We start from the raw sequence: 12,419 nt of genomic DNA on the forward strand, positions 1-12,419 counted from the left end.
AAGGATGTTTATTTCAGTATATAAAATATCTTTCAGGAATTGTTTTTTTGATTAAAAATGTTCGAGGTGTTCAGTTTGTAAGTACGTACATGGTTTATTCAGCATGTAAACTGTTTTACTTCATAGTATGTAGGTACTTTAAATTGTCAGCATAAAGAGAACAACACTGTTCTCTTGACTAAACCATTATGTGTTAAAACTTCTTTTTCTGCAGAGATGCCATTGAAAACAACATGGATTTTATGGGATTAATTATAATGCAGAACAAATTAAAGCAAGAAACCCCTGCAGTACTTGAAGATTTGCATAAAGCCAACATTCGCACTGTCATGGTCACAGGTTAGATACTGTGAAAACACGGGAAAAGAATGAGTATGACTCAAATTCAAGTTGTGTTATGTTGAGGAATGATGTCAGTTTTAAAGGCTTTTACGTAGTTGCTCCATCTCATGCTGCCTTTTTTCAGCTCTAAATGTTTCCCTGGGGCCCAAGGTAACCATGTAGTAGTTTGAGATCTAACAAATTCTGTTCATACGAAGTATGAAAAATACTGAAGGGAACACTATAAAAATTTAAATTCTGCTCTTCTTCATTATCTTTGTGTAACTTGAAAGTACTTATTTGTGTTATTTTGTAGTTTTGTTTTCTATATTAGAAAATAAAATCAGTTGAAGGTTAGAGGCATGGGTTAAACATTTTGAGGTGTTTTACAAACTGCCAGGTACATGGAAAATGATTAATAGGTATTTGTTACACAGATACTAATATGTAAGTAATGGTTAAAATTGCCTGTTTGGAGCCTGTTTTGTTATTTTGCTGCCACATCAAATGATTCTCCTGATGTTCTTAGAGTTGGTAATGTTAGATAATTCCTTAGCTGTATGAGATTATGGCAGCTCTTTCTCCATAGCAAGTAATTAGATTTAGGTTATTCACTTTATGGCATTTGTGTGTTCATCAACACTTATGTGGAAAAAGCCTACACATATTTTATGTGTTAAGATTCAGAAATTCATCTAGTATACTTCTTAATATATAGTTTAAGGTTATTAAATCTGGTAGCATCCCAGAAGTGTCGTCTCCTTCAAGGCACTTTCCATCCATGTCTCCTCCTCGCCCTCCTCCTTTTCTGCTATGACAGGATATGGCTTTGTGTCCCAGGGGCTGAAGGAAGGCACCCGTGAAAGTAGTGCGGGGGGAATCATCTTTCAGTTATGGTAGTGATGGGGTCCCTAACCTCTGCCCACTGACTTCTGTCCTTGCTTCTCTTCGGCTCGTTTTTCTCATAACCGAGAAGTTATCTCTCTTGCTTTTCAGTACATCCATTCTGATCACCTCTCCTAACATTTTGTTTTGTATGATGTTTCATAATTCATCCTTCTCTGTTACACACTGCACCAGTGTTCTTATACAGACCATCCCTCCCTCCTAGATTATTTCTGCAAATGTTGATTTAACATCTACTCTGTATGTCATGCTGTGCCATTTATTGTGGGGCTAACAGTGCATGCCTGAAAAATCATATTTGTATTGATGAGTTGTGGGCCGAGGGTGAAGCATAGTGCCTGCCTCCCATGCTCACTGCCCTGCATTCTGTCTGTGCACAGGAGTGTTCTGGTTGCCTAGCACATGGGTACTTGTTCCGTAGGAGTCTTTCTTTAATCAGTGCACCTTGACTGATGTGGTCAGTTTAAAACCGGCCAGGATCAAGAGCATACATCATTCTTAGTCTGTCCAGCTCAGTTACAGGGACTGCTGTAGATACTCGGTAAATACTTGTTTGATACAGTTGCATTGCTGTTTAAATTTTAATATAATTGAAATATTTTGAAAAATTAGGTGACAATATGTTGACTGCTGTTTCCGTGGCCAGAGACTGTGGAATGATTCTACCTCAGGATAAAATTATTATTGCTGAAGCATTGCCCCCGAAGGATGGAAAAGTTGCCAAGATAAATTGGCATTATGCAGACTCCCTAACCCAGTGCAGTAATTCATCAGCAATCAATTCAGAGGTAAGGCCAAGATTTAACTTTATTTGAAGCTTGCTTGTTTGAATTTACTCTGAAAAAATTAAAAGTGGTACATTAAAACACAGTAAGTACACTATTTTTAAGTAATTAGTAATAAATGATGCAGGTGGTTCTTAAGCTTCCACATACAGTGGTAGCTCAGTTTACAAGCTTGATTCCACGATTCTGGTTGTAGGTCGAGTTGGATGAGAACTGAATCAAATCCAGTGGTGAGGTTCAATGTTGACCTTATGGGGAAATGTGATTCAGTTCTTGTCCAGTTTGGTTTGCAACCAGAATCTTGGAGAGGTTTGAGTTCATGAACTGAGGTACCATTGCGTTTACTTCAAACTTCGCATCTTCAAATTAAAGATGGCATTTAATCTTTTTTGTTTTTTAATAAACAGGCATTTTTTTTTTTTTTAAACAAACATTGTAGGTACTTTTAAAAATAGATTTTCCTCAGTACTTAGGAGGCCCAAGAGGGAGGGCTGCAGTGAATTCAAGGCCAGCCTGAACAACATAGTGACATCCTGTCCCCAAAAAAAGAGAAAGATTTTCATTTTGAATAGATGTTAAATTTTTAGTGTCTTGAGTAAAATAGCAGAAGAAACAGTTCAGCTTTGAAGTGTATTTAACATAGATTGTGTGATGTGTGGCTGCCTAACTATAGGTAGAGGTCTTCATCCACAGGTGATTCCAATGAAATTAGCTCATGATAGCTTAGAGGACCTACAGCTGGCTCGTTACCATTTTGCCATGAATGGAAAATCATTTTCTGTGATTCTAGAGCATTTTCAAGATCTAGTTCCTAAGGTAAGTGAGAATGAGCTCATGGATGTGTTTATGTGAGTGTATTGTGGAGAGTATTTTTAAGAAATTAATTTTTTTTCCAGTTGATGTTGCATGGAACGGTGTTTGCTCGTATGGCGCCTGACCAGAAGACGCAGTTAGTAGAAGCACTGCAAAATGTCGAGTAGGTATTGGTGGATTTTGTATTTTGGGGTATTCTTTGAATTATTGTTTCATCTTCAGACTGAATAGTGGCTAATATTTCTTACATCTGTGTCAAGCATCCTTAATCGAAATACCCAAATTCTGAAATGCCCCAAAATCTGAAACTCTTGGAGTATTGAAACAGAATTTGGAGTAGTTCACATACGGCATTTTTGAGGGAGGGATGCTCAGCTGTTGAAGTCTGTGTAACTATTCCAGAATCCAAAAAACCTGAAAGTCTGAAACGCTTCTTGTCCCAAGCATTTCACATTTCAACACACGTGCACACGCACGACATGTTGTCATTTATGAGGCAGGTGAGAACTTCAAGTGCCTTTTTAAAATAGGCTCATGTGCTTGTTCATAGCTCGAGGACAACATCCTTGATTTCTTCTCCAGGTGACCCTTCTCTATCCTGAGAGAAGTGACTTTATAGTGTCAGTACACCTCTGTGTTTGACATTTTTAAGGGAGCGATCTTACCAGTACGTGAAAAGTAAGTGTGCTAAAGAATATCCAGTGACAAGCCCTTTGCTCTACAGGGTAGGAAATTGCAATGCCAAGATGATTTGCCCTTGCTGTGACATAGATGGGACCATAACACAGCCAGTTTACTCTCTCTGATCAGTGCTGTTAGCAGAGCACCATGCCTGTGACCATCGTGATGGGAAGGTCCGTTGGTTCCATCCAGAGCCTTTTAGTCTCTCAGGTCTTCATAATGTGTACTGGAGAAGTCTTATTAACTTGGATACTGTTTCGCTCAAGAAATTAACACTTTCCAATTATTTTGGTCCTTAGTTATTTTGTTGGGATGTGCGGTGATGGAGCAAATGATTGTGGTGTAAGTATAGTCCTGCCATTTATTTCTGTATGTCTTACTGTAGCCTGAATGACATTCACAAAACTTACCCAGCTTTCTCGAAACGTTCAGGCTTTGAAGAGAGCACACGGAGGCATTTCCTTGTCAGAACTTGAGGCTTCAGTGGCATCGCCTTTCACTTCTAAAACCCCCAGTATTTCCTGTGTGCCAAACCTCATCAGGTACCACAAATTGTTTTCATTATTTCTTTGTATCTTACATTATTTCTTCGTACAAGGGTAAATTTTAATGACTAGTAGCCCGTTTGAGCTGTGGCTTACTATTCACAGAGTACTGTTTTCCTTAGCTCTTTCAGTAGACGTGCACATTGGTAGCTGTTGAATGTTTATGTGCGCCTATCAAGATATAATTGTGTTTTTGACATAGAGTTTGAAATGCTTTCCATCACATTCACCCTTTTGCTCCCTAGGGAAGGCCGTGCTGCTTTGATGACTTCCTTCTGTGTGTTTAAGTTTATGGCATTGTACAGTATCATTCAGTACACCAGTGTTACTCTACTGTATTCTGTAAGTACAGCCTTGTGACCGGGGGTGGGGGTAGGATAGGGGCTCTTATGCTAAGGCACACACGTTTGATTTTTAAGAGGGGGGTTAAGACTTGTTATGTAGTTCCTAGACTTGCTTAATCTAAGACTTGCTTTATGTCTTGCTATGTAGTTGAGGATGGCCTTGAACTCACTATGTAGCTGAACCTCAGACTCTTGGTGATCTTGCTACCTAAGCTTCCTGAGTGATAGAATTATATGGGTGTAGGGGCTGGGGATATAGCTCAGCGGCACAAGTGCCTGCCTGGAAAGTGCAAGTTCCTGAGTACAAGTCCCAGTACCAAAAAAAAAAAAAAAAGAAAGAAAGAAAGAATTATATGGGTATGCTACCACACCTGGCTTTTAAGAGGTTATTATTGGGTGGATTTTTTTGGGATCCCTTTTTAAGGGGATGCCTTTTGTACTAATACATGAAGTCAAATGTTTATGAATATGTATTTGATTAATTTCAAAGGCACAGGCCTTTCAGTTTTTAAGCAAGTTCTTTTGAAGAACTTTGTGTTCTTTTGAAGTTGTCAATATTACAGAGAAAAAATAAAGTGTAAGCTAACAGTACAGTAGAAATAATTCATTCCTGTAACTATATCTTGAAATTATTTCTGTAGAGCTTAAGTATCCTAGGAGACTTCCAGTTTCTCTTCATTGACATGGCAATCATTTTGGTACTAGTATTTACAAGTGAGTAATTTTCTTTGTTACTGATTTTACATACGAAATTCTGATGTGATGTACTAAACTTTAGTAAATTTACATTAACAGTGTAACACAGCTCATGTCTCTGCAGCTTCCCCATAAATGTATTCTTTTATTACCTTTACTTATATTTGTCTCATTGTTTTGTTTTTTTCCCCCTGAAATATTTGAGAGTGAGTCTGGTATCATCATGCCCATGTGCCACTGAATATTTTAGTGTATATTATCTAAAAGTAAGTGCAGTTAGATCAGGAAACTAAACATTGATACAGTATTATCCAGTCCAAAGCCCTCTGTTCAGGTTTTGTCACTTGCCCCAGAGTGTCCTTTGTGCTTGTTTTCTTCCTGGTCCCCTAGATTAGGACAGCATAAAACTCAGGCCCCCTTACGTCCTCTCGTTACCAAGTCTCTTCAGTCTCTTTTATCTAGAACAGTTCCCAGCCTTTTGGAACATCTTCACAGTGATGTTTATGAACATGTTGGGTTTGACTTAGTCTCCCTGGACTCAGGCAGTGAAGTTTTTAGGGATAGCACAGAAGTGACTCTGTGTCCTGTGGATGGGTCACACAACAAGGCACACAGGGTTGGTGTCTTCTAGTATTGGTGATACTGAATCAAAATAATGATTCCAGAAGAGTGTGGCCCATTGAATCAAAGATCCCCAGTCTGTTCATATGGAAGTAAGTATTTGTGAGATAAAATGCTAACAGAGAATTATTGGACTGAGACCGAGAGAGACCTTGCTTGGTCTATTCACAACTTAGGCAGGTGATTCTCTGTAGGGCGGCATCCTGGGCATTGTAGGGTGTCAGCAGTGTCTCTGGCTCTTCCTCATTGGACTGCAGCAGCGTCTTCCATGGGTGACAGCTGGAAGCGTCTCCAGACGTTGCCGTGCATCCGTGGAGTACAGAATCACCCCTGATTGTGAAGCTTGAGTGAGATAGCCTTTAGTAGATGGTGAACCTAGTGAGTGAGATTGGAGGAGGAGCGCTTTGACAGTCCTGATGTGACTCTTCACAAGTTATTCATTACAAAGAGAAAAACAAACTGTTCAGGGGATAGCACCTTGATGGTTGGTGATTTTTTTTTTTTTTTATATTACTGGTATGTTTGCCTTCAGACAGTTTTTAGTGTCTTTAGAGGAAAAGTATATATTATTTTACCCACTTGTACAGTTAAGGATTCAGAAAATAATGTATCCTTGATTAAACACATAAGCATGGTGATGAATTTTATAGTTTCTGTACTTACATTTAGTGTTTTTGTGTTTCCTGTGCATTTCAAGAGGAATGTGTGTATTACTCTTGAGGCTTTTTTGGAAAAGCCTAAATTGTTTATTTTTACAGATTAAATGTGCATGGCATCTGTCTTGATTTTGGAAAGCTTTCCATGTTAAAGAATTGTTAGACAAAAACATTTTTAAAGTTTCCAAATTAACTTCATTCTGTCTTTTATGGTGACTTAGATACAAACCTTCGCTTTTTCTTTTCGGTACAGTGAGTTTAAACCCTGCCTGGAAGGAACTTGTGGCACAGAGACCGCCTTCAGGTCTCATATCTGGCGCCCTGCTTTTCTCCGTTCTGTCTCAGATCATCATCTCCGTTGGATTTCAGTCTCTGGGGTTTTTCTGGGTCAAGCAGCAGCCTTGGTATAAAGTGTGCCCTCTACATTTAGAGTAAGTAGTAGGTCAGCCTATGTAAAACATGTGTGTAAATGTTCGTAAACATGCACGTAAAATGGCGTCAAAATGTGTTGGGTGCACCTGATTTAAACACGTAACTAATTTGGTTTACATTTCCCTTTATGTCATGGTAGCTCTTGTCTGTAGGAGGAGTTTTGTCTGTTCTCTGTTGCGGATAACAAACCACAGGCTAAGGGTATAAAGAGGCAGATTTGATTCACCGTTCTGGTCCGAGATACTGGGGCTGTATCTGGGAATGGTTTCCTTGTTGGCAGTGCCAGGGTGTCCACGAGAAGAGACAGGATGAAGGAGACCTGGCCAGGTTGGCTTTCATAACAGACCCCACTCAGGAGAACCTGTGAACCGATGGGTTGCTTGAGTGGATCGTTTCATCAATGAGGGCAGAGCCCTGTCCCCCCAGGCCTTTTCTCTTCACTTCTCACAGTGGTACGGTTTCAGCATGAAGTTTGGAGGGGATAGACTTGCATTTCCTATCTGTGAAATAAGAAAGTTGAAATCTTTTAAACCCAGTCTTTGCACTTCTGACTTGTCTACCCCAATTCAGGAAATGGCATTTTAAAACATTTTTAAAACGTGGTATGAAATGCACCTATTTACTTATTTGTACTCTACGGTTCACAAATTATGGTAGCATTTTAATTAAACTTGAATAATTTTGTTAAATTAAATTTTCAGGTGTATTTTTAGTTTGCTTGATTGACATTGTTTTTAAAAATGGTAATGTTGTTATTTTCTAACCCATTGACAGGGAGGAATAGGGCTGAGGGTTGCTCAGTGGTTAGAATGTTTCCCTGGCATGTGGGAGGCCCTGCAGGGATGGGGGCAGGTGGAATTACTTTGGAGATTCTGAGAGCTCAGCATAGCAGTTTACCATGTTGTCACCGCTTACCTGTGCTTGCTGCAGTGGCTGTTTGAGTAAGAGTGGTGTGAAGTTTGCATATTTGCTTCTGTGTGTGTTGGCCAGCGCTGCCCCCGGACGTGGAAAGGAGGGCCAGCCAGGCTAGAGAACATTGAGGGCTGTCCTTGTGCCATGCCCTCTTGGGCACATGTCCAGTATAAGGCTTCCTACTCAGGCCCCGTGGAAGCCTGTGAGGAGCAGGTGGTCTGACAGGGGAGGGAGCAGGCTGGAAGAGATGAAGTCAGCCTTCCGTGTTACCACTAAAATGTGGTAGAGCTGATGTCGAACCCTGGTCTGTTCGCTCCAATATTTAAAAATTGAGGATTTATTAAATATTTCTTCTGATTTTTTTTTTTTATCTGATTGTAATGTCAGGCTAAGAGAAACCCTTTAGTATTCTTGCATCTTTTCTGTGTATCTAATATTAATATTGTTGGACCTTTTCCTCTTGATTTCTTTTGGGAATGGACATTATGTTTTCTAATGGCAAAATTTTTTTGTGTGCTCTAGTGCTTGTAATACAACAGGAAGCCTGTACTGGAATTCTTCACACTCATGCAATGAAACTGATCCTGATAAAATTAAAAATTATGAAAATACCACAGTGTTTTTTATCTCCAGCTTCCAGTACCTCACAGTGGCAGTTGTTTTTTCAAAAGGAAAACCCTTCAGGCAACCTTGCTATAAGAATTGTAAGTTTGACATTTACTGTGATTTACATCCTGCCTTTCCCCTTTAAAAATGATAGAGATGCATTTTAAGTGTCTTCCTAAAGTAAAATAGGTCTTCATACCTGGAACAAGCTGGTGATTTCAATGTTCACTGTCTTGTTTTACTCTCATGAGACTTGTACCCTGAAATTTAAAGTTAAAACCTCTCGTGTTAAGCATTCCTGGTCGTCACAGCCTGTTACTTCCGGCTGCAGCTTCTCTTTCCAGCACATTGCAGAAGGAGTTAGGATTGGAAGCAGGAACAGAGGTCCTTGAGGGACACAGTGAGGACTGTCCATTTCTTCTGGGTGGTCTGTGCAGCGCCAGCTACTATCTCCCTTCCTTCCTCTTCCCTTTTTCATTTCTGACACTAGCAGGGCCAGTGTCCACCTGGAGGCTTGTGCCAATGTGGACTTGTCTGCCTGTGACAATAGGCTGTAGCATTTTAAATGATCAAAATTAAGAGCTATCCAGTGGCAAAGCGCCAGCCTGGCAAGCGCAAGGTTGTGAGTTCAGTTCCCGGTACGGGAGAAAAACGAAAAAAAAAAAAAAATTAAGAGCTATCTTTTAGGGTGTGTGTATATATACACACACGCGCACACAGACACGTGTGTGTGTATATGTATGTGTGTGTGTATATATAGGTGTGTGTGTGTGTGTGTGTGTGTGTGTGTGTGTGTGTGTATGTGGCCAGTTTTTAGAAATCAGGAGCATTCTAATTAATTATATGGAGCACTTTTAGCCTTGCACTATCTTGGAAGGGAATAGCAGGTATTCGTTTGTTGTAGTTGTAAAGAGAGTTCAGTGTTCTGGCTGGCAAGATTCCAGGACAGTTTTCCTTTGGCATAGTCTAGGATCTCTCATGTTGGAGCTGATGATGCATTGCCACATGGGTATCTTTTTTCCTTCTACCCTGGGTGGCTTGCAGGGCACATTTTATTGTATTTTGGACAGGTAGGATTGAAATCTGTTTTATTGGTAGTTTTCTTCTTTGTTTTTCCTTTTGGAACTCATACTTCTGATTTAATAAAAGCTGTTATAATTATGTGTTAGTTACATGTAAGGAGCCATAACTGTTCCTGAGAACACTATTAGAACTGTGTTGTGGGACCAAAAAACCTTCCTTAGAAAATTTATCACTGTACTTGTAAAAGGATTTAACTAAAGGTAGCTTTGTCAAGCTGATCATAACTAAAGTTGATACACATTTTTTGTCCAATATTTTTAATTTTTAAAAATTTTTTATTTTTTTTTATTTATTTGAGACAGAGTCTCGTTATGTAGTTCAGGCTGGCCTTGTATTCACTATGCAGTCCAGGCTGGCCTCAAACTTGTAACAGTCCTCTTGCCTCAGCCTCCTTAGTGCTGGGATAACAGGTGGGCGCTACTACACCTGGCTATAGACCAGTGTTTTTATTTTTTTACTTTTATTTATTTATTTTTGGCACTAGGAATTGACCTCATGCTTGCCAGGTAGGCGCTGCACCATTGAGCTGTATCCCTGGCCCTAGTCCAGTGTTTTTAAATTTCAAAGAAATACTGAAAATGTCCAAGAGCTAAATATGTCTATGAAAGAACAGTGCTTTCTTTTTTAATGAGAAAAGTGGTACACAGGTGTTTTGTAAGCATGATAACAGCCCCATCAGAAAACTGTAACTGTATGGGGCTTGGGATTTAGCTCAGTGGCGCAGCGCCTGCCTGGCAAGCGCAAGGTCATGAGTTCAATTCCCAGTACCAGAAAAAAAACAAACAAAAAAAGAAAACTGTAACTGTAGAAATCTAAGCAAATATGTCCTATCCTTACTCACCAAAAAGAAAGAGATTGTTAGTTTTTTTAAAGTATATCTTTATGTGATTTGGAAAATGTCAAAAATATTAAATGTTTAAGAAATGTCATACTGGCATTAATTTTTACTTCAATAAATGATAAACTTTATTGTTGATTATGAACTTAATTTTTAAGTTACTAAAAATTACATTGTGACAGACATGTAATCACAGGATGATTGTCTTTACTGTCAGTAGCATGTGTGTTCTGACAGTGGATGAGCAGAAACGTATCCTGTTACAAAACCTTCCTCCTGAAGACTAGAGATGAAGCAGTGGGTCGATCGTGCACGTTCTGCGGATGTCTACCTCTTGTCTCTTGCCTGTCATTGAAGTGTATTCTCTTCAGAGATCATTGGAGCAGTTACTTGCTAAAACCTCATGTACTTTTCTGTACTTAAGCAGTGTGATGGATTAAGTTTATTTTGTGATTATGATTTTTAAAAACAGTACATTAAGTCCCTGACTTAGAAACGAGTTCTGTTCCAGGGGAACATTTGTAAGTTGGATTTGTTTTTAAGTCCAACAAAGTGAGTCTTTGACACAGATATGCAGTATACACTGCCTGTGCTTCCTAGTGTGCCTGCAGAGCACCCCTGCTTTTCCCCTTGCACCCAGACATCTGTGCTCTGAGCGCGAGCTGCTGTACCCTATTGCACTGTACGGTGAGCACACAGCAGCACGACTGACGATGCCCGGCAGACATGAGAGCTACTTGGGAGATTTGTTCACATCTACAAATGATCAAAAGGCCAGGTCTGTTTGTATCTGTGAAAGTTCGCAACTTGAATGTTTGTAAGTCGGGTGCTTACTGTAATCCCAGTCTTAAGAATATTTAAGTCACTCTTCATTTTCAACTTTACCTACGTAATATTTTCTAATAGATTTGATTATGCTTTGTGTTGAGGATCGTGATGATACACACTTCGTAAGTTCTTACATTTTTGTTGAAGTACATGTGATTTCTTAGGTTTTTGCTTCAATTTTTGCAGCAGTGTCTCTTGGTCTCTACAGTTTACTACTTGTTAGTTAAATCCAACTCTTTCTCTGTCTCTGGAGGCATTACTGCTGCACTGCCAGTGTGTCTCCGATTCGGAGCCTGTGGTGCAAACAGTTCAGAGCCGTAGATGCCTTGAGGAATAAGTGACCCTTTCAGAGACCAATAACTGAGTAAGGGAAGATCTTGACATCTGTGGCCCCAGCCTCAGGGAGGACAGTGGATCAGGGACAAATAACATATATGTACTTTATGTAAAGTTATATCTGAATCACCAAGGGGGCTGTGAAGGAAATCCTTCATGGTGCCTTACTTTGATGCCACATTCCATTGAAAGTATCTGGCATCTGTAACAGCAAATTTGCATCGCCAGAAGTTGGGGAGGTACTTAATAACTTGGAATTTGCCTATTACTTTCCATTTTTGAGTACTTAAGAATCTCTTTGCTATAGAATCCTCATCCCTGTTTTATAGGCAAAGTAATTAGACTCTGAATAACTTGTTTGGTTCACTTAGTTTTGTATATGTCAGTCTAAAATGCAATCTGAGTCTTTAAAAAGGGGCACCCTCACTCCCTGGCCGTTAGTCACTGCCAGCACACGGTTTGATTTGATGACAGTCATCAGGGGAAAACTTGTTAGCAGGACCACTGTGTGGTCACCAGCAGTGCTAGAAGTCAGGCGTTGAGAGCAGTCTACCAGAGACTCACACTCCACCAGGCAGAAATGCCCGGCTGACGTCCTTACTGATTTTTAAAATTTTGTGTGGCTATATAAATCTGTTAGCTATCCACCTCTCCTTCACCTTAGTGCCTTTTTGAATAGATTCTCTCTCTCCAGGCTAAGCAGAGATTGAATTATCTATTTGCTGGCTCAGGGAGAGAGAGGGGAACATGTGAGGGATGCTCTTCGGGTAAATGTAAAGAGTTTTGTTTGGAGCCTGAGTCACTTTCTGATAATGCACATTTATCAGGAATTAGCATAACAAGTTTTAGTTTTGCTACACTTGTAAAAATACAGTAAGATTTGGAAACTAGTCAGGAGGTTTTTTTTTTTTTTAATGAAACTTTTCCTTCTCATGTCTGTCTCTGGCATTTGTTCTCTCTTTTTTTTTTTTTTTTTTTTTTTTTGGTTTTTCTCCGGTACCGGGAACTGAACTCAT

General features: G+C 39.6%; 1 protein-coding gene across 10 annotated transcripts in view; it reads left to right on the forward strand.

The window, feature by feature from the left end:
* The window catches only part of Atp13a3 (ATPase type 13A3), a 79,482-nt gene that overhangs the window by 49,058 nt on the left and 18,005 nt on the right, over positions 1-12,419 (forward strand). For 9 of the 10 annotated variants that reach the window (XR_001233746.1, XR_001233745.1, XM_013513497.1 and 6 more), the window contains 10 exons: positions 215-339; positions 1,840-2,015; positions 2,706-2,828; positions 2,909-2,988; positions 3,806-3,848; positions 3,939-4,048; positions 4,297-4,393; positions 5,037-5,109; positions 6,622-6,799; positions 8,235-8,416. Coding sequence is in view for 8 of the 10 variants with exons in the window: in XM_013513497.1 (XP_013368951.1) it covers positions 215-339; positions 1,840-2,015; positions 2,706-2,828; positions 2,909-2,988; positions 3,806-3,848; positions 3,939-4,048; positions 4,297-4,393; positions 5,037-5,109; positions 6,622-6,799; positions 8,235-8,416 (1,187 nt within the window). In the remaining 2 variants the exon portion in view is untranslated. The remainder of the gene's footprint in view (positions 1-214; positions 340-1,839; positions 2,016-2,705; positions 2,829-2,908; positions 2,989-3,805; positions 3,849-3,938; positions 4,049-4,296; positions 4,394-5,036; positions 5,110-6,621; positions 6,800-8,234; positions 8,417-12,419) is intronic. The other variant, XM_013513498.1, reaches the window with a different exon arrangement.

Source organism: Chinchilla lanigera, unplaced genomic scaffold, assembly GCF_000276665.1.
Source record: "Chinchilla lanigera isolate Chin_1 unplaced genomic scaffold, ChiLan1.0 scaffold00019, whole genome shotgun sequence".
In the NCBI taxonomy this organism is placed as follows: Eukaryota; Metazoa; Chordata; class Mammalia; order Rodentia; family Chinchillidae; genus Chinchilla; species Chinchilla lanigera.